At 56.1% G+C, this 20,845-nt stretch overlaps 2 protein-coding genes across 3 annotated transcripts; both read right to left on the bottom strand.

Moving 5' to 3' along the window:
* Positions 1–408: 408 nt before the first annotated feature.
* LOC111158683 (delta like canonical Notch ligand 1) lies at positions 409–8,768 on the bottom strand. Of its 2 annotated transcripts, XM_022520887.1 has the most exons (11): positions 8,219–8,768; positions 7,746–8,042; positions 7,016–7,076; positions 6,522–6,779; positions 4,552–4,612; positions 3,917–4,047; positions 3,655–3,824; positions 3,327–3,543; positions 1,495–2,281; positions 1,211–1,328; positions 409–1,082 (listed from the first exon to the last, which is right to left on the bottom strand). In XM_022520887.1, exons 1-11 carry the CDS (start codon positions 8,270–8,272, stop codon positions 1,077–1,079), a joined length of 2,160 nt encoding a protein of 719 aa, XP_022376595.1. In that variant the 5' UTR covers positions 8,273–8,768; the 3' UTR covers positions 409–1,076. The 2 variants fall into 2 exon arrangements, with proteins under 2 accessions (XP_022376595.1, XP_022376594.1); XM_022520886.1 differs by having other exon boundaries at positions 409–1,328.
* A 537-nt stretch (positions 8,769–9,305) lies between these two features.
* LOC111158659 (basic salivary proline-rich protein 2-like) lies at positions 9,306–18,153 on the bottom strand. Its single transcript, XM_022520852.1, has 4 exons — positions 18,123–18,153; positions 14,675–14,944; positions 14,227–14,571; positions 9,306–9,886 (listed from the first exon to the last, which is right to left on the bottom strand). Exons 1-4 carry the CDS (start codon positions 18,151–18,153, stop codon positions 9,306–9,308), a joined length of 1,227 nt encoding a protein of 408 aa, XP_022376560.1.
* Between the last annotated feature and the right edge of the window lie 2,692 nt (positions 18,154–20,845).

Below are 20,845 nucleotides of genomic sequence, written 5' to 3'. Positions count from 1 at the left end.
GAATTGACTGGAAGTAACCCATAAACCAATGGACGAACAAGTGTTATTCTGAGACAAAGAACCTTTTCCATGGCAATACACAAGAGTCTCATGGGTATTTGATCCCAAATGAGGCTTTGTTCCAGTCCCGTAAAGACGGAAGGCTCCAAAAGAAGGTGACCAGCTCTGAGGGTTCTTGGCACCCATCAAACACGTGTGCCCGTGACACTCCCAGGGAATTCAGGGGCCACACTGGGTCTCTCCTGGGGCTGCCCTGATGGTGCTGAGAGCTGGGCAGAGGAGTGGGCAAAGCTGCTTTCCATCAGCCCAGCACAGCCAGGCAGAGATGTTTCAAAAGACAGTCGGAAGCCATTTCTGGCGTCGGGGAGTGAGCCCCGGTCTGCTGCAGGAAACACACCTCTCAACGTCATTCATAATATTTATTTTGGAAAAATATCTTAAAAAGGATTTTCTTCATTAACAAAACAGTAAAAACCTCCAATAGCATCTGCACAATATCCCATAAATACATTTATATACAAAAAATATATAGAACCGAAGTGCCTTTGTACATATTTACCAAAAATTTAAATTATAAAAAATGAACATCACAAAATACTCAAGCTTTACAGATATCATGAAAAATATTTTTACAAGTCCAAAAAATAACACACATTTTTTCCACCTAGAAAAAACACCTTTTAGTATCAAAAAGGACGATGAAGGCAGTGTTCGCGATTCTAACTCAAGAACAGACCGGCTCGTAAGTATCCAAGACACACACCTCAGGCAGCTCACGCTTCCTACGCAGCAAGTCAGTCCGTTCACTTAAATATATATCTTTTAAAAGCAACCGTCCATAGTGCAATGGAAACACCCGAAAAGGCAGTGCAACAGGCCCCCTCGGACGCTGTGGAGCGGCAGCCCGGGCGGCGTGCCGGCCGACCTCCGGGAGAGAACCGGCTCCGTCCGGATCGGCTCCCAGCAGCAGTCCGTGGGTCTCCCTTTCCTCTTTCAAGCAGCATCCACTGGGGCATATATCCTTGGAATTTTATTTATTTTAAGAGAAACGGGAATTTTGCCATATCACTTCCATTTTACACCTAGAGGGGCCCACAAGACAGAATGCGAGGTTAGTTCCAGAGAGAGGTCACTATCCTCTGACCTCTCCACCCGCTTCCGTCCTGAGGCCGGGCCCGGGGCGCCGCTGTGCCGCACACCGCGCACTGACCTCAGTCGCTATGACACACTCATCTTTCTCCTCCGAGATGACGTACACCGACTGGTACTTTGTGTCTTTTGCAGCGGGATACATGGAGTCTGGCCTCTTTCTTTCAGACGCGTCTCCGCTGAAAGGGGAAGAGCATCGAAATGAGCAGTGAAAATTGTTCTGGAAACGACCAGCGCCGGGCCAAGGGACGCCAGCGGGCCCCCCCACCCCGGCCTGCAGCGCCTGAGCGTGGGGCCCCCTCGCAGGCTGGCCCCCCGCGTCCCCGCCCGGCCCACCGCACGCACCCCCGGAGCGCCGGGACGCTCTTCTCCTCCGCTGCAGGGCCCTGAGGCTGGCACGTGGCGTCCCGCTTGCTGTGGGGGTCCCTGTCGGCAGTGGCGGCGTCCGCCTTGAGGTCCCGCACCAGGTTATAACCCCCAGCGGCGTAGCGGGCCTTGAGACCGTTTTTCTCAGCCCCGTGGTCCCCGTGGAAGTCGACCTTCTTGTTGGTGTTCTTGATCTGCGCGGCCCCGATAACACTGACGGCAGCGTCCTTCTCGCGCTGGCGGCTGGCCAGGTTGTTCATGGTCTCTGTCTCTGCGGCGGGCCGGGCCTTGTGCAGCCGCAGCCGCACGCAGACCACCACGGCGGCACAGCCCAGCAGCAGCACCAGCACCAGCACCACGCCGGCGCCCACGGCCGCCCAGGGGAAGGGCCCGGCCTGGCCCTCCACGTACTTCTCGGTGAGATCCACCACCACAGGGCCTGGCGCAGGCTCAGGCAGCAGGAACTGGCAGTTGGGGCCCCCGTAGCCCCGGGCGCACTCACACAGGTAGCGCCGGTCCCTCTCGTGGCAGGTGGCCCCGTTGTGGCAGGGCGCGTGCTCACACCTACTGACGGGGACACTGCAGTTCCTGCCTGTGTAACCGGGGGGACAGACGCACGAGTACTCATTCGGGCCGTCGTGGCAGCTGCCCCCGTTGGCACACGGGGAGGAGGCACAATCGTCCTCGTTGTCCTCGCAGCGCCTCCCAGAGAAGCCAGGCTGGCAGCGGCACAGGTAGGAGTCCCCGAGGCCCACGCACTGCGCACCTGGAACACAGGACACACCGGTGTCTGCCCCCGCGCTACACCCAGAGACGCGAGACAGGCCAGCCAGCCCTCAGCCCGAACCAGCTGCTGGCTACTTGGGACCCAGACCCCAGGGCAGGAGTCTGGTCTAGCTCAGTATACTGGGAGTCGGACGACTCGTGCGTCTGGAGCGGTCGTGTTTCGGCAGGTGCCGTGCACGACACACACTCACCTTCACAGCAGCCCACAAGGGGCCCAGGTGGCAGATGAGTAAATGGAGCCTGAGCGAGGCCAAGTGCTTGCCCTTGGCTCCACAGTTAGTGAGAAGAGCGGGGTTGGAAACAGAAAAAAAAAAAAAGGAAGAAAGGAAGGAGGGGGAGAGACCTCTGTCCTTCCCAAGCCAAATCACTAACCCTCCAGCTAGTCTGCCTCTCACGGTAAAGCCTCCAGTATTTCTGGTGGTCCCACGGATAGAAACCAACAGGAGGCAAAGCTCGGCCCCACAGGATGGCCACACCTTCTGGACAGCAGGTAGAAGGCAAAGGAACCGTGATTGTTCTCCATCAGTTATCATGGCCCGGCCTGTCTGGGGCCCAGCTTCGCTCCTCTACCCACTCGCGCAGCAGCGGGGGACCCGCCAGCAGACCACACTTCCGCACACACAGACACACCAGACGGTGATGTTTGGGTGACAGAGCCAAGCCGGGCTTCCCTCCAGAGACAGGGTGGCTGGGTTGCCATCGGAGCGCGATGCACTGCGTTACAGCCTGGACCCGAGCCCCTGAGGTGCTGCGTGACCTTGGGCAGCCCTCTCACCTCTCGCCTCAGGCTCTCCCCGCAGAATGTGAGAGTCCACACTCCTGTCTGCCCTCCTTGATCCCTGAGCATTTCCAGACTCACGGATACAATCTCTGTAAAGGGTTTCTGACTGTTTAGTTGAAAGGCTCCATAAACTCGGGGTAGCAAAATGCCATGCTTGGGTTAAAATTAAATGTGCTTTCTAATGCGTTCTTATCAGTGTTGAGCACTCGCCAAAGTCTCCGAGCGGACAGGGCTGCCCTCCTACCATTAGAGCAGGGTGAAGAGCTGCAGGAATCCACCTTCTTCTCACAGTTAAAGCCGGAGAAGCCCCCAGGGCAGCGACAGGTGTAGCCTCCCTCGGGGTTGTCCGAGCACCGTCCCCCATTGAAGCAGGGGCCGTCGGCACACGCCATGGCACTTAGCTCGCAGATTCGGCCGTAGAAGCCAGGCGGGCAGGTGCAAGTGTAGCTGTTCTCAAGATCCTGTGTCGTGGAGAAGAGACAGAGCGCTCACACCTGGCTCCGAACGGCCCACGCCGTGCGGAGCTAACCCAGGCCCCATTCAGCAGGAGGACCTGCTGCGGCCGGACTCACCGTGCAGCTGCCTCCGTTCCTGCAGGGGCTGGTGCTACACTCGTCGATCTCCGCCTCACAGTCGGCCCCCGAGTAACCCGGCCGACAAGAGCAGGTGTAGCTCCCCTGGCCCGTGTTGGTGCACGTGGCCCCATTCCTGCAGGGCTTGTGGTGCGTGCAGTAGTTCAGGTCTGCGAGGGGAAAAGACGGGAGGTTGGGGCTACACTTGGAGTCCTCAGTAAGGCCGGGAAGCCTGGGGCTGCTGCGTGAGGAGGAGGCTCACCCTGGTTGCAGAAGAGGCCGCCCCAGCCCTCCTGGCAGTTACACTGCCACGGCTGCTGGCAGGTGCCGTGGAGACAGCCTGGGTACCGAATGCACTGGTCACAGTACCGGCCCTGCCAGCCCACTCTGCACCTAGGACAAGAGCAGCACAGTCAGGCGGGCACGGGCGTCCCTGGGCTCCCGGACGCACACCACCGACTTGCGAGACACGGTCTTGCAGCAGCACCAACCCCGCTGGCTCGCAAACAAGGCAGAACACTGGTGTCTCCCTGGGAGCTTTCCAACACACCAAAGCCTCAAAGGGTCTGACTTCGGGGCATGAGGGCCACTGGGACTGTGTTTTTACAGACTCCTCAGGTGGTCCTAATATGCCAAAATGTTTGAGATTCCCTGATGTAGACCCATTTTCTATGTCAATTCCTTGCCAAGGAATCTGTAAGTTCCCATACCCACGGAAGCACGTAGGGGACTGACAACCATGACCCTACGTGTTCTATACACTTACTAAGGAGAAACACCAGAAAAACGGTCAGCTGATCCTACCAGAGTTTTTCAAACGAACACCTAGTGCTACCTTACAAATACGCTAGGGGTAAAAGGTAACCAGGAAAGGGAAAAGCACTTCTGCACACTTACTTGCACTCCCCTGGCTTGTCACAAAACCCATGCTGCTCATCACATCCTGGCAAGCAGATCGCTACAAGCAAAGAGAACACACAGGGTCAAGCCCCACCCCAAGTGCCCCCCAGCATCACGGGGGCTGCCACCCCACATGGGGGACAGCAAACTTGTCCTGCTCCACTGGCAACCCCAGCTGAGCTCCTCCCATCTGTGGGGGACTGCAGGTCCTGCCCAGTAACGGAGGACTCAGCCCCAGGGCCAGCATTCTTCTTAACGCAGTGGCTCCAGCACAAAAGGGCACGGAAGCCCCCACCCCCACCCCATCCCCTTTTCTTCTGAGAGGGTCAGAAGTCCTTCCCCCTCCTCCTCCCCCACTTCCCAATTCTCTGCACAAAGCTCCACCTCGTAATACCCAGAAAGTGTGTGTGTAGATAAGGGTGGACAGCTGGTGTGCAGAGCACCAGGGCAGGACAGCTGCTCTATTGTCTCTGCTCCCCAGCAGCTGCCCGCGCGCAACAATACTGCCTCCCCCGCCCCTCGCCCCCCCCCGCGTGCGCGCGCGCACACACACACACACACACACACACACACACGCAAGTGCGCACGTGCGCGCGCGCATACACACACACACACACACACACACACACACACACACACGAACGCGCGTGCCCGTGCACGCCCTTCCCACCAATGGGAGCCGGTGTGAGTTTCTGCCGCCTATCCCCAGAGAGATCTAATCGATGGCACGCGCTAGCTGGGGGCGGGGAGAGACTCCAGTGTTTGAATAAGAAGAAAAAAGTTTAAGTTTCGGCTACCCTGCAGCGAAGAAGAGGAGGGAGGGGAGCAGGGATGCCACGCAGCAGGCAGGAGGTCCCCGCGGGGTGGGCACTGAGGCTGAGCAGGCCGCCTTCACTGGCTTACGAAACGCGTCCACAAGCTGCCCCGCGAGCGTGGAAGACAACACTGCCGGCTGCGGCCCGGGCGGAGCTCAGACAAGGCCTCAGAGGCTGTGAAGACCTACCCTCAGCCCCAGGCAGCGATCAAAACCGGGAACTGTACCTCCCAGGCAAGGGGTTCTGGGCCTACCAAGGAGGGCTGGAGGGTCACCGGCTACGGGAGGACAAGGAAAAGCCCCATGGCTTTCTGGCGACCTCCAGAGCCCCCTGCACCCCTGACGGGAGGGGAGCCTGACACAGGGGTGTGTGACGCCTCCACAGGCTGGAGAGAGGCCTACAAGCTGAACTGGGCCCGGGGCCCGCGCGAGCCTCCTGACCTCCAAGGCCTGGCTTCCTGCACCGGGGCAGCCCCTGACTACCTGGAGAACGCCGGGCAGTGGGGCAGGCGCGGCCCACTCATGTCTGTGAAGGTATTTCTTTGCCAGGCAGGGGGCTGTGCGAGCAGCACACAAGCTGGTGGGCACAGGGCCCAGCACTGGCAGGTGGGCCCCTCCCCCCCAGCCTCCGCAGACCCAGGCCTCAACACACATTCTCTCTTGTCCACAGACCCCACGAGTGAAAACGTCATGAACGACGTGTGTGTGGGTCACACGGAATGTCTGCAAACACACTCACTCTGCGAAGAGGCCCCGCACACCAGCTCTGGAGAGAAACAAGCGCTGTCACAGCAAGGAGAACCGGGGTGAAGCCCGCCTACACACACAAGCTCTCCTCTCTGGTCCTCCCTTCCTTCCTCCCCTCCCTCTCCCTTGGGCTCACTTCCTGACCCCTGGCCCCGTCTCCAAAATCCTCCCTGATTAAGAAAGGCAGCTTCCCATAGCGGAAGTGAAAATGTCTAGGCTGACCCCAGCCCTGCCACTGGCTAGCTGTGAGGTCTTAGCAAGTTTCTCCAGCTCTCTGGCCTCGGTTTCCCCACCAGAGCTTTCCTCCAGTGCTGAAATCCCAGGATCCCCCCGGCTCACAGAACATTCCCCTGCTCCCTGGGAGCTCGGCCTGGACGTGGATCAAGGGAGGGAAGCAGGAACTCACGTTCGGTGCAATACTGGCCTTTCCAGCCAGGGTTGCAGACTTTTTCCCCTCTCTCCCCACAGGTGAAGTGGCCAAAAGCATCATCTCGGGGTCGACAGAAGACAGAGCAGCCCTCCCCGTAGTAATGTTCATCACACACGAAGCGGTAGGAGTACTTGAGGTCTGTTCGACCGCTGCTGTGCAGGTCCTGAGACCACTCCTCGCCCACCGTCAGGTGCCTCTGTGTGGCCAGACGGCTGATGAGTCTTTCTGGGTTTTCTGTAGGGAGAGGAGGCCACCATGGGTTCTGACTGAGAGCACAGGGGCTTGGGGCCCTGGGAGAGCTGGCACTGTCATGAAGGGGAAGGGGCCAGAGGTCCTCTGTCCTGAACCGTAGGCAGGAACTCGCAGAATGAGGGTCTACAGGAGCTTGTTTCTGATGGAGACATTGAATCGAATACACACCAACTGGGGAAGCAGTTCACTCAGTTTTGGGGTCTGGGGCTTGTTGTTACCTGTTGTGAGGTCATCAGGAGAATCTGTGTGGAGAGCCTCAATGATCAGGGAGAAGGTGCCCTGGAAGAAGTGGGAGGAGACCTCAGCTAAAGCAGAAATGTTAGAAAACAAAGCCCAAACCCAGGCACTGGGGACAACCAAGCCACTAAGGGTCTCCCTGGCAGATCCGTTGGAGGGGGGGTGGGGTGCTGTACAGCTCTTGTCTGTTTTCACTTTCCTTAAGGAAATGGGAGAACTTTTTAAAGAGTGGTTTCCTGATGTGTTTTTTCAGCCTGTTAGTACAGGATATCACGTCTGAAAGAAAGAAAGAAAGAAAGAGAAAGAAAGAAAGAAAGAAAGAAAGAAAGAAAGAAAGAAAGAAAGAAAGAAAGAAAGAAAAGAGGCCCCGCAGGAGCACAGGGCTGGAGGGGGTTGTCATCGGGCGGGAGTGGGGGGGCTGCACAGAGAGGGCCAGGGGCTGTCACGCTACCAGGGTAGCTCGACACCCAACCGGTCTAGTCTCAAGAGCACTCGCCCGCGGGAAGGCGCTCACGGACTGGGGCTCCGTACCGCGGCCAGACCCCCGCACGTCCCCGGTCCCGCGCCTCGCCGCACCTCGGCTGTCACTCCCCCGCCGCCTGGGGGGCACTCCGGGCGCGCGGGCGAGGCTCCGGGCCCGGCCCCCTCCGCCGCCGCCCCGCACACCCCTCCTGCGCACCCTCTCGCCCCCGGCCCGGAGGCCGCGCTCACCGGCCAGGTGAAGCCGAAGGGGAAGCGGATGGGGTTGCTGAAGGCGGGGTCGGCGCCGGCGCCGTCGGGAAGGCTGAAGGAGTCGACGCCCAGCACCGGCGTGACCGCGCTGCCGTAGGTGCAGGGCGGCTCGGGGGACACGCTGGCCTGGTAGTGCTTGAGGCACACGCGGAAGAAGGTCCTGCAGGCGCACGGCGGCGGCCCCGCGCCCCCGCGGCAGCAGTTGCGGTTTCCCAGCAGCCCCTTCTTGTTGACGAACTCCTGCAGCTTCAGCTCGAACACCCCGGAGCTGCAGACCTGCGGGGACGGGCGCGGGCGTGAGGGCGCGCGGAGCGGGAGGACCGCGGGCGGCGCCGGCCCCGCTCTCCGCCGCTCCGTCTGCGCGCGGCCTGCGCCCCGGGTCCCCGCCGGGGTCCCCCCCGCGGACGACCCACCTGCCGCCGGGCCGCGCGGACCCCGAGCTCACGACTCACCTGGCACAGCAGGGCTGACAGCACGGCGAGGGCGAGGGCGCACCGGCGGCCCATGGTGCCGCGCCGGACTCGCTCGGCCGGCCGCGCCCCCCGGTTCCCGTCCCGAAGCCGCAGGGAGTGCGCGGGGGTGGCCGTGCCCCGAGCGGCGCGGGCAGAAAAGCGCCGCCGCTCGGCCCCAGGCTGGGGTGACCCGGACTTCTTTCTTCGGGAGCTCGGTCCCTTCCCAGGCCGCGGTTCCGCGGATCCGCCCTTCGGGGGCGACGGCAGCTCGGGATGCACGAGAAAGAGCTCCGGGAGGCGGCTCGTGCGGCCGCAACTTTCGGTTTTCCTCCTCCTCCCGACCCGCGAGTGGGTGAGGGTCCTCCGCTTCCTGGTTTTGTCTCAAGCTTCTTTGAAGGAAGAAAAAAGAAGAGGGAGAGCGAGAGCGTCCAGATATTCGGCTTAATTCCCAGAGAGCTGCCGACGCTTCCTCCGAGTCCGATTAGAAACCCGCGGTCTGCAAATCCCACGCGCGAGGCGACAATCCCGGGGCCCCGGCGGAGCGCGCGCAGGGACGCCCGGCGGCGGCGGGGGTGCGCGGCGCGCCCCGCGGCTCGGGCCCGTGTCACTCGGCGGCGGCGGTCGTTCCCGGAGCGCCCTGAACTCGTGTCCCCTGCGCGCCCGCGGAGACACGCGTCTTCCCGGAGAACCCAGCCGGTGCCATCCACGTCAACAGCGCGGGGTCCGAGCGCAGGGCGGCGGGTGGCGGGCGGAGGCGCTGCGCCACGGCGACGCGTCCTCTGCGCGCCGGGGCCGGCCGCTCTCCGCGGGTGCGCGCCGAGGTCTGCGCTCGCCGGCGCCGGCTGCCCTTATATCCCGCCGGCCGCCCGCATGGCTAATGAGATGCAAATAAGCAGCCCCCCAATCTGGCGAGAGCTGTCACAAAGGAGCCACTTTTCCAAACCCTCCTCTCAATGGATCGCCAAATGGTCAGTGAGCTGTAAAATGTGCAACCTCCTCCCCGCCCCCACACCTCCCCGCCCCCGGCCCTCCTCTGCCCCCGCCCCCAGCCCCCCGCCTTCCTCCACACCACACAAAACGCGCTCATTTACATTCCTGCAAAATGTTCGCCGCGAGAGTCCTCTCCGCTCCCGAGGCGGGGGCCGCGGCTCCGGCCCCTTGGCTCTCCCGCCGGCCACAGGCCCGCGGAGGCCCGCGGGGACACGCGGGGACGCGCGGGGGCGGCGCGGCGCCTCCAGCCCCGCCGAGTGCTGCCGGCCTGGAGCGGCCGGACGCGGCCTGGGAAAGAAACTCTCGGGGCCGCCGCGGCGTCCGCCCGCCGTCTCCCTGCGCGGGCCGTGTCCCGGGGTCTGGGGCCCCGGGGCCGCTCCTTCTCCAGGGCAGCCCCTTCCTCCGGAGGAGCCTGGCGGGGGAGGTGGGGGGGGCGGGGGCCGGGGGCTCGGTAGGAAGGGGGCGGGCGCGAGGAGAAAAGGGCAGAGGGCGGCGAGCGCAGCGGCAGTTTGGGGAAGTTTGGGAAGGTCCGACACCGACCAGCCACCGGCCGAGGACGGCGGCTCTGCGTCCGGGAGCGCAAAGCCGGCATGCAGGGCAGGGCTGGGGGCGAGCGCGGCGCCCCCGGGGACCCCGGAGTCCGCGCGCTCACGGTGTCCCTGCACCAGTCCGAGGCCGCTGGTGGGGGCGGGGTCTGGGGAGCGATTCCTCCCCACCCCCGGCCGCCAGGGAGATCCCAACTAGTCCCCCCACCCCACCCCGCGTACACACACGCGCACGCGCGCACGGGCGCGCGCGCACACACACATGTCCTTCCCGGAGCGATTCTCGGCCACCATCACCTTTCCTGGGTGTCCAGCCCCTCTCTCCTGGGTATTCCCCCCTCGGCCTCCCTCCGCTTGGTTAAAAAGTGAGTTTGGTGTGTGTCGTTCGCGTGGCTGTCATTAAGGCACTCTGTTATTGTGCAAGGCTGAATCAGTGGTTCTTTGTGCGCTCAGCTGTATGGTAATGCAGACCGCACCTGCTCCCCGCACAATGCCGAGAGAAAGAGCTCCCCTCCGCGCGCGCCGCGGCCTCTGCAACACTGTCCCGCACATGTTCTAAAGACCCTCCAGCCCAGCCCCCCCGACCCGAAATCTTTACACAGCCATCACCTTATTAGGTTTTTACACGTCCATCAGACACTAGAACTTTTGTTTTCATTTTTTTAAAGGGAAATGAGTTTATTGGGAGGGCCGAGAACACACGTATCACACAATGAATTATCTAAATTGCTCTCATGCTTTCGGGCTCAATGCAGAATAAGGTGGGGCATAGACTCCTAGTCCGGCATCCAGCTTTATGCTGGGCACACTTCGAGGTCTCTTTCCCAACCCTGTCTGCTCCTCCTCAGCCTCCCCCAGCACCACCTAGGGCAGCTTCATTAGGATGGAAGGTGTGACTGTTGGAGTAAATGTCACTCCGCTGGTGGCACAGCCCCAGGGTGCCGGGGCACAATGGCCTCGTCCCTGGTGTGCTATAGTCCCCTTATGGGTGGGACCTGGCACTGTCCCAGCAAAATGGGATTTTCATTGCGGCAGGTGTGGAGATCACACAGCATCGCGCCCTGCACAGGGAGAGGGAAATACCAAGTAAAACCCTGCAAACAGCAATCTCAGAATTGCTTGCTGAAGTCACCTACGACCATCCCTCTGGCTGTCAGGCAACAAGACCCTTGATTCCTTGGCTCACAAACACCTGTTTCTGGACTGACAGGTCTGTAGACTTCAGGTTCTCCACCGCTGCATCATCGCGGAGAAGCAAAGAATTAGTCGGAAGTCCTGTGCAGGGTGAGGTGAGAAAGGCAGGCTTGGACTCCAGCAGAACCCCTACTGTCTGGTTCAGAACAAATGGAGACTTCAAAGGTACTGCCCCCCCCACCCCAGGATGGTAGCAATCCCAGTTTGGTCACCCTTTGCGGACTTTGTGCGGATGTGCTACCTCCCCACCGGGCTGGGTCAGCATGAACCCTAATTTAGTCTTGCCACCTAGTGTCAGCATCCTTTTCCCACTACATCCATGTTTCCTCTGAAAGCCAATTTCTGAGAACTTTGCTCTCTCCAGCACAGAAGCTGGTGTGTGTGTGTATGTGTGTGTGTGTGTGTGTGTGAGAGAGAGAGAGAGAGAGAGAGAGATGGGGGGAGAGAGAAGGGGGGAGGTGAGAGGGTTCCAGGAGCAGGGGAGCCACAAAAGAAGAAAGGAATGTGAGCTGTAAATCCTCTGTGCCTCTGAGACCAAGAGTAGATTTCAGTAAGAAATGAAATTTCAGGAACCTTTTAATTAGAAAATGGAAGTGGGAAACAGTCTCATGTGAATGCCTGTTTAGAAAACTGGAAATAAAAAGTTCCACGCGCGAGGGCTTAAACCTTGGGGGGAAAAGACTTGCCCCAAATCTTTAACAAACCCCCCTCAGTATCAAGTATTTGTTCAACTGACGTGGCACAGATTTCTCGATTACAGCGGCAAAGCGGAACTGAAAGGCATCGTAAAATCCATCAGAACCCTTCCCAAAGCGCTCATTCTTTTCCAACTTAATTTATGCCACGCGATTCTGTATTGGGGAAATCAAGCAGAAAGCCCTTTTCTTCTCCTTCCTCCTCCTCCTGTTCTTTCCTCTTCTTTCCTCCTCCTCCCCATCATCCTTCTCCTTCTCCTCTCCTCCTCCTCCTTCTCTCTCTCTCTCTCTCCCTCTCTCTCCCTCTTCCCCACCTCACGCTGGTCCCTCTCCCCCTCTCCCTTTCAAAGCTGAGCTAACGGGAGACTGTTTAACTTCTGTGTTTCTGTAGGGGCCTGTTGTAGTTTAACTCCTGCACACCAGTAGCTGAGATGAACAAAGGAGAGACTCGAGGTCCAACTATTCATCCTTTCTTTGCACTTTAATTTTCATTGATTGGGAAGACAAGGGGAGCCCTTAGGGATTCAGGCTGAAGGGGGATGACACGCCTTTAGACGCCATCAGCCCCCTAGCCAGCCATCTGCTCCGAACCAAATGGCGTTTTTTCACTCCCTAACTGCATGTCTCTATACTCCTGCAAAGAAGCACTCTGAACCCCTAAATACAGGAGGCGCTCAAGCTGGGGTGTGGTAAAAGGCCGGCCTCCACATGGGCCCTGGCAGCCAGAGTCTCCCCTCCCTGCACACCATAAATCCTACCTTGCTCATTAGGAAAAAGCAGGAAACTTTCTTTTAAATACTTTTTGATTTCTCAGCAAATTTACTGTACAAAGTGAGGCTCAATTAGGCCTTAGAAGGCACCCAATCCATCAGACGCAGGAGAGGACAGAGAGATTTGCCACCTGGTGGTGGTGGTTTATTTTTGCCGGGCACGGGTAGCTCAGAGCCTTCATAACCCCAGGTGCTAGGTACGCTCAGGTCGTATGACCATCAGAACTGTACCTACGACAGCTGCTGCTGAGTTCTGTTTACCGGAGACCCTGATTATTTTCCCCACCATTTTATTGGGCCACATGGGAATAAAAGCTCACAGCCATCATTTTATAAAATTAAATATGCCCATCTTCAATCGTGGTGAGACCAAGTGCTGTGGTCACTCAAACCTGATTCAATCCCCTTTGCCCAAAGAAAGGTTCTATTCTGAAGGTATGTGTGTGGTGGGTGTTGTGGGTAGAGGGAGGAGGGTCAGGGCACATTGCAAAAAACAATGCCCAGAATAGGCTGCTGACTGGGCCGCAGGTTTAGTTTTCTGTGTAAACAAGTCTGGAGACGAGAGTGGTGTTTGTGTTTTCTTAGACCAACTGAATGAGGTATACCCAACAGAGAGGTTCTCTTATTCCTAAGAAGAATTAAGGTCCTTCTTCTGAACAACAAAATAAAAAACTTCCAAGCAGCGAATCTGGTGTTGATCAAACGGCCAGGTTACCTGAAGAAGTGGGGGTGGGGGCTAAAACATGTTTATTAATCAGTATCACACCCCCCACCAGTGCGTACCATCTCCCACCCCTTCTCCATCAGTCACAGTTTGGGAATCTTTTTTTTTTTTTTTTTTAACCATACAATGCTACTACAGTACCATTGACTGTATCCCCTGTGCTGTACCTGTCATCCCCCCGACTTACTCCACAACCTCCCACAGCAGTTTGGGAATCCCAAAGCTGTTAAAATCCCAGGGGAATTGACTGGAGGCTTGTCACTCAGGAGTCTACAGCAGCCCTACGCGTGGTGTAGCTACTCTGGATATTTACTTCTCATTTCTTAAGCTGTCGCAAGGACTGCATCCCAGAGATCCGTGCACATTCACAAGATGCACACTCACCCCAGTGTCTACAGATTTGTTTAGACTTGAGGGAGCTAGGTGTGGATCTCCCGGGTTGAGGATACACTCTGACCTAAGCCACCATCCGCACCCAGCAGGGAGAGCGGGGGCGGGGCAGAGCCGGCTTCCGTTTAGAGACTGGAGGCTTCCCTGTTGCTGGGGACTGAGCACACCTCGAACCCCGGGAGGCCCCATCCGGTAGCCTCTTCTGACCTCCTTGGCCGCAGCCCCCCCAAAGGAGAGCTGGCCCGGCAGCCAGCCAGGACAGCAGCTATGGGCCCCAGGTTCATGTGGGGCGGGGTGGAGGGGGGTGGCAGGAGGACAGAGCCCAGCGGGGGAAGCAATGGCCCTGACAGTGTCTCCGAAAGCTTTGCTTTCTAAGCGCAGGCCGGCCGCTGGAGCCCCCAGGAGTGGGACGGTGGCCTTCCTTGTGGCGCAGGGTCACGGCGTGTCGGATAACCTTTCTTTTGAGGGCGGCCGGCCGCCGTGGCGCGGAGAGGAGGGACTGTCCCAAGCCCACGTGGTTGGCGGGTCTCGTTTGGTTGTCGGGGTGCGGCGCACGGGGGGCACCCCAGCTCCGCGGGCACGGGGCGGCGGGTGGAGGCCGCAGGTCCGCAGCAAGTTGCAAAGGCATGTGCTGATTTGCATGAGAAAGGGCGAGTCGCGTGCTCAGCTGGCGGCCCCGGCGCAGATGACGGGTCCCCACCCCCCGCGCCGCTCCCCTCCCCCGCCCCGGGCCGCGGCCGCCGCTTCCCGAGCCCGCGGATCATCTGCTCGGGCTGTCCCGCGCTCATCTCCATGACAAAGCGCGTGTTTACCTGGCCCAGCACCGGCGGGCGCGCCTTTGTCCCGGGTCGGATGACCGCGCAGCTGCTCCCGCCGCCGCGCGCCCGCCCCGAGTGGCCCCTCGGAGCTCTGCAGCGATTGAGCGCGCCAGGGCCGGGAGGGGGGGCGCGGGGCCCGAAGCGGCTGTAGCGGACACTGGCGCAGTGCCGGAGGGCTTCCCAGAGGTGGTGGCGGCGCCGAGCGGGGCGCTTGTTCGAAGCAGTGTCTGTGCGGGGTCAAAAGGGCCAGGCGGGCATGGACGCCCCCCCACCCCGCCCCCGAGCCACTGACAGGTGCGGCGCGAGGAGGCGCAGGGCCACCCCGCGGACCCAGGTCGACTTGGGGATGGTTCCACGCCAGCCGCGTCCATGCAGCCGGGGAGGGGCCCTTGCAGCGACCCCACGGGTTGGCGGGGACCACGGGGTCTCCAGCCGGGCCTCGGCGCGCCCTTTGTGCCCTCCCGATGGGTGCGGCCGCTGGGATCCCAGACGCCCACGCCGGGCAGCGCGGCCAGGCCAGGAAGGCTCGCCGCTCCGGGTCACCTGCGCGAACGCTTGGTCCCTTGCGCAGGCGTCGCACCTGGGAGCTGCGGCCCTGCACTTGGCAGACAATGAGGAGGGGAAGAAAAGGCGTCGAGGGGCGCCTTTCGGCCGGGCCTTTCCCCAGGCCTTACTCTCCCAGGACGCGCCCCGCCCGGGGAGGTCTCGGGCACCTGTCGCCTTGTCCCTGGGGCGGCCCGTCAATCACGCGGCCCGCGGGGGCGGGGGCGCGCGGGGGCTTCGGCCCCGCGCCCCAAGACTCTAAAACGGAGTCGCCCGGAAACGTGGCGCAGCCCTTGCCCTCCCCACGGAGGGTCCCCGCCGGACCGCGCAGCCCGAGGCCGCGGCCCAGGAGCCCTGGGCGAGGCGAAGCTTTCGAGCACGCTGTCCTTCCCTGGCCTCCCCACCTCCCCTTTTCTGTGAGCATCTGCCCGGGGAAGAACAGATGTGGGCACCTGCGGTGACAGGCCGCATATGTTCCATCCTATTCACAGGCATTCAGACGTGGCCACAATGAGCAGCCTTTGTGCGCGCAGTCACTAAATATATTAATCTGCACTCCCCAGAGCACCGGGCTGTTTAATTTTTCACTAGCAATAACATCTGATCTAATCCTTAAATCGGCTCCCAAAAGCCTGCCCTCCCGCCCTCCTTTTTTTCCCCACCCCCTCTCCCGAAAAACGTGTGAAGCTATTCAACCTTCCACCTGTTGCTGAACTGGGCGTGGGTTCTCGCAACATCTGAGGTCGGTCGGGCAGGGGGTGGGGGTAGCTGGGAGCGACTGTGTGGGGGCCGCTGTTGGGCCACATGGGCATAGCTCCGGCATGTTTATCAGAAGGAAAATAAGCACAAAGTGCCGAGTGTGGCTCCCCAAATGTTGTGCAAACAAAGAATGATAATTATTAAACAGCTTCCAACCCAACCCAGCATGCCCACCCTTTCTGTGGAAGCGCCCTTAAAAATGTACATGAAGTCCCCAATTATCTTTTTGTTTATTAAACTCCAGCGGTTGTTACAAACACTGGCCAACAGGCCACACAGCCAAGAGGTAACATAAATCTCAGATGTAAGACTTGGGTTTTTTAAGCAATTTTGTGGCATGACTCTTTTATCTTAGCACCCTTATTCTGTTTTGATTTGTTTTCGGCCACAATGAGTCCTTTAGTGCTATTGTGGGTGTCACAATGCAGACGGACATCAGGCTGTGAATGAAGACAGAGGCAGTTTAAACAGACCAGGCTCTTTCTTTCCTTCCAGTCCATTGTAATACGAATGGGCCTTCTGCACTCCGCTGCTAGGAGACCGGCTTTGCAAAGCCTTACTCCAGCAAACGGGCTGGAGAGAAAGGGACCCCAATAAACAGCCTAAGTATCGGAGGAGAAAAAAGAAAAAACAGGGGACAAGTTTAGGCAAATGTCTTTTCACCTTCAGATCAGTACATTTCTTAGTCTCAAAATGTAATCTCAGGCTTTCTTGAGCTGCATTCCTTGCTTTTCAAACAGTTTCCTCCCTTCGCACCATTAAATTTTTAGTCCCTCCCCTGTGCCACCTTCCAGGAAACAGAATGGGGACAGCACTGGCACTCCATCAAGGTTTGCTTTCAAAATACTATCTTCTTTTAGGAAACTAGGAACAGGGCGGTGGCTGTTCATCAATCATTATCACTAATAACTAATGACTGCAAAGTGCTTCAGATGTATGCTGGTCGTTGCTGGTAGGTATGGAGGGGCAAGACTGCTAAGTCTGGATTTTTTTAGGAATAGTAACACCTTTTGCTTTCTTTTAATGGTAGGTGGAACTGTTCTTATTTACATTAATTAATTAATTGAAGTGAAAAATGTAGCTGTTTTCAGGTTGTTAAGGGTCCAGTGTGAGTGTGTTATGAATGACCCACCACCACCTTCATTTCTCAGTGGCTAGAACCAGTCACAGGCCACCACAGAACCAACCGCAGTGAAGGCAATGGAAAAACCGAGACTGGCTTATGGAAATAACTGTTCAAAGCTGGGGCCATGGTCAGACCCACTTGCCCAAAGCACATGGCATTTACTCATTTACTCATTCATGAACTCACCTGTCTTAGGGGCCGGAAGTCCAAAGTCAAGTTAGACCTTCTTTCCGCCACTTACGTGCGTTACACAATGAACAGAGAAGTCTTTCATTTTCAGAGTTTGTATAGGATTAATATGTTTTCCCTAAATGTTTGATATAATTCACCAGTGAGGCTACACGGGTCTGGAGTTTTCTTTCTTTTTTAATTTTTTTTAAAGAATTTATTTATTTATTTGACAGACAGAGGTCACAAGTAGGCAGGGAGGCAGGCGGGGGCTGGTGGGGGAAGCAGGCTCCCCGCTGAGCAGAGAGCCCGATGCAGGGCTCGGTCCTAGGACCCTGGGTTCATGACCTGAGCCAAAGGCAGAGGCTTAACCCACTGAGCCACCCAGGCGCCCCTGGAGTTTTCTTTATTGGAAGGTTTTTACCTGGAAATTCAGTTTAACAAATAACTATATGGCTTAATAAATACAGGGTTACTTAGAAAATTTTTTAAAGATCTTATTTATTTGACAGAGAGAGAGAGTGCACAAGCAGGTGGAGCAGGAGAGGGAGAAACAGGCTCCCCACTGAGTGGGGCTCCATCCTAAGACCTGGGGATCATGATCTGCGCCAAAGGCAGACGCTCACCCAACTGTGCCATCTGGGCACCCCTCAGATTTTCTATTCTTCTTTGGTTCAGCGAATTTGTCCACCTCATCTAAAGTTGCTCAAATTGTCTGCTTTTAACCATTCAGTGTAAGTAAAATCTGTGGTCCCGTCTTCCATCGTGAGTGTGAGTGGTCTCTGTCTTCTTCTCGTTGTGGTCACTGTGGCTGATGGTTCATCAGTTTCATGGATACCAAGGAACCAGGCTTTCGTCTCACTGATGGTCTTTGCTGACATAGGCAGAAAATCACGGCAGTCACCAGGCTTGTTTTCCTTCCTTCAGGAATCTCCATCCTCTACTTCCTGTTTCTAGTGGCTGAAAATAGTAATTTCATATATTTTGTCTAGTTTTCTAGTTGTTTAAAGTGGAAGGACAAGTTCTGTAGGAATCACCCTTTCGCAGGCAGAAGCCGAAACAGGGTACCCAGCAGCAAGTAACAGGAAACCCTAACTCAGCACTCACAGCCCGAAGGAAGGGACATCACCAAAGAGAATGAAGAGGCAGAGCAGTCTCGGTGTTAGTTAATTTTTGGCTCACCCACATTGTCCAGGCACAAGATGCCCCCCATGTTTCTGCTCCAGTGCTCTCAGATTGTTGGCCGAAGTGTTTGGTGGGCTCCCTTCCATGGCTGTGTGAAAGCTGCTGGGACCCGGAATTCCCAAGTAAACATAATGACGACCAGTAGAGGAAGACGTACATTGTCTTTCTGTATGCCATTTTCACCAGCAATGAAACACTTTGGTAATATTTAGAAGTCAGTATATTGTTATGGTGGGGCTTTTTTCTTTCCCAATTTTTAGATGGTGAATTATTATTCAAATAAAACCACATCAACCCGGGGCACCTAGGTGACTCAGTCAGTTGGACGCCTGTCTTCAGCTTGGGTCATGATCCTGGGGCCCTGGTATCAAGCCCCATGTCAGGCTTCTTGCTGGGGGGAGGCGGGGAGCCTGCTTCTCCCTCTCCCTCTGACCCCCACTGTGCTTGCTCTCTCTTTAGTGCTTTCTCTCTCTCGCTCTCTCAAATAAATAAAATTTTTTAAAAAACACATCAACCCACGTGGTTGCTGCATTCAAAGAAATTCAGCTCAGCATTCAAATAAAATTAAAACTGACTCCGAATAAATTTTGAAGGCTATTTGTTACCAAGAGAAACCTGCCCTAATCCCGTGCTTCCCAAAGTCATTTCATGCTCATTTCTTCTCTCACAGTTGATGTGAAGTCTTTCTCTTCAACATTTTACTCTCCCTAGTTCCCTTCTCCCTACTTTCAACTGACGGGTTTTTTTTCTTCTTCCCTTTCCTATTTTTCTTTTACAAAAATCCCCCATCCCATTTTTAGATTCTCCCTGAAACTGATGTCTCCTTCATTTCTTTTCTTTCTTTTCTTTTCTCCCCCTCCCCATTCCGCTCTCCTCACCCTCCCTTTCCTTCCTCTTTCAGAGAGGGGCAGGAGAGGGAGAGAGAGAATCCCAGGACCCCGGGATCATGACCTGAGCTGAAGGCAGATGCCTAACGGACTGAGCCACCCAGGCGCTCCTGCTCTTATATTTCTTAAAAAAGGGTCTCTTAACGCTATGTCTTCCGTTCTCACTTGCGTATATTGTCTACGGACTTCCCAGCTCTAGCAGATGAAGATTAGCTCTTCTACCAGATTTCCAACACACAAACTTTTATGAACACATAGAAGTTCACCTCCCATGTTTTCAAAAAGTGATTATAGCATCAATTTATATTAAATGACCATTCCATATTTACCTTATTAAAACTATGTAATTATATCTGAGGCATATGCTGTGATTACATTTTCTTCTTTGTACAGATTTTTCTGTTTACTGGATTCACCAATTGCCTGATTTATTTGCTTGTTGACTTTTCGACGTACCTATTGCTTGCCATCACTAACTCCGAAAGATCTTTTAAAATATTCAGACACACCTGGTATTCCCTGGGGCTCACCCTCCTGGAACAATGTCCCTGTGAGGCCTCCTGCTCCAATTCAAATGGTCTCTTGCTAGGACTTCCCTCTTCTCTCTTCACTTGGATTCCCTGCTACCCAAGTCCTAAATATTCCTCTCTCTCGACTAATTTTGGAGAGTATCCTTCAGCAGGTTTCTGAATAAAGTATTTGTTAGATAATAATTTGGGCTGCATACTTCAATATTTCTTTATTCTCTCACACTTAACTAATATTTTGATTGAGAAGAGAATTCCATGTTAGAATTATTTTCTTCAGAATTTTGAAGTTAAGGGCGCCTGGGTGGCTCAGTGGGTTAAGCCGCTGCCTTCGGCTCAGGTCATGATCTCAGGGTCCTGGGATCGAGTCCCGCATCCGGCTCTCCGCTCGGCAGGGAGCCTGCTTCCCTCTCTCTCTCTCTGCCTGCCTCTGTCTACTTGTGATCTCTCTCTGTCAAATAAATAAATAAAATCTTAAAAAAAAAAAAAAGAATTTTGAAGTTAAATCTCTATTGAATTTCAGCTTCCTGGGATTCGATTGAGAATTCCCATGCTCTTCTGATTGCCAAAACTTCAAATGTGACTTTTTATTTTTCCCTATGGAAATGTTTAAAGATCTTTTCTTTATCCCTGGTGTCCTGAAATTTTGTGATGTGCTTTAGTGTGAATCATTTCAGATTTGTTGTGCTGGGCATTTGGCAACTCTTTTCTTTCTTTCTTTCTTTTTTTTTAGTTTTTAATTTTTAAAGTTTTAATTTTTAAATTTTTTAAATTTAAAATTTTTTTATTTTTTAAAGATTTTTATTTATTTGACACAGAGAGAGAGATCATAGGTAGGCAGAGAGAGAAGGGGAAGCAGACTCCCCGCCGAGCAGAGAGCCCGATGCGGGGCTCGATGCCAGGACCCTGAGACCATGACCTGAGCAGAAGGCAGAGGCCCAACCCTCTGAGCCACCCAGGCACCCCTAAATTTAAATTTTTAATTTTAATAATTAACTATTATGTTCAATTAGCCAACATATAGTACATCCTTAGTTTTTGATTAGCGTTCAGTGATTCATCAGTTGGGTATAACACCCAGTGCTCATCACCGCAGGTGCCCTCCTTAATGCCCGTCCCCCGGTTACCCTATCCTCCAACCCCCTCCCTTCTGTAACTCTAAATCGGGTTCCGGAGTCCACTGGCAATCCTTTCAATCTGAGAACACGTCTCTTAAGTCTGGAAAGTTTTCTTGAATTACTTCTTGAGTAATTTCCTCTTCGTTACCTCTGTTGTCTTTCTTGTAATTCCTATTTTTCACATGTCA

This window comes from Enhydra lutris, unplaced genomic scaffold (genome assembly GCF_002288905.1).
Source record: "Enhydra lutris kenyoni isolate GAN:26980312 unplaced genomic scaffold, ASM228890v2 scaffoldscaffold62, whole genome shotgun sequence".
In the NCBI taxonomy this organism is placed as follows: domain Eukaryota; kingdom Metazoa; phylum Chordata; class Mammalia; order Carnivora; family Mustelidae; genus Enhydra; species Enhydra lutris.
This window is presented reverse-complemented; position numbering and strand designations above follow the sequence as displayed.

What these genes read in the sequence shown, in the direction of transcription:
- LOC111158659 (XM_022520852.1), bottom strand. Translation starts at nt 18,153, where the DNA reads ATGGGGGGCATCTTGTGCCTGGACAATGTGG. An exon ending in CTTGTGCCTGGACAATGTGG is followed by an intron (nt 14,945 to 18,122) that starts GTGAGCCAAAAA and finishes TTGTCTGCCAAG; the next exon opens with TGCAGGGCCGCAGCTCCCAG. An exon ending in CCATCCCCAAGTCGACCTGG is followed by an intron (nt 14,572 to 14,674) that starts GTCCGCGGGGTG and finishes GACCCCGCACAG; the next exon opens with ACACTGCTTCGAACAAGCGC.
- LOC111158683 (XM_022520886.1), bottom strand. Translation starts at nt 8,272, where the DNA reads ATGGGCCGCCGGTGCGCCCTCGCCCTCGCCGTGCTGTCAGCCCTGCTG. An exon ending in CGGCCTCTTCTGCAACCAGG is followed by an intron (nt 3,825 to 3,916) that starts GTGAGCCTCCTC and finishes TTCCCCTCGCAG; the next exon opens with ACCTGAACTACTGCACGCAC. An exon ending in GGAACGGAGGCAGCTGCACG is followed by an intron (nt 3,544 to 3,654) that starts GTGAGTCCGGCC and finishes TCCACGACACAG; the next exon opens with GATCTTGAGAACAGCTACAC.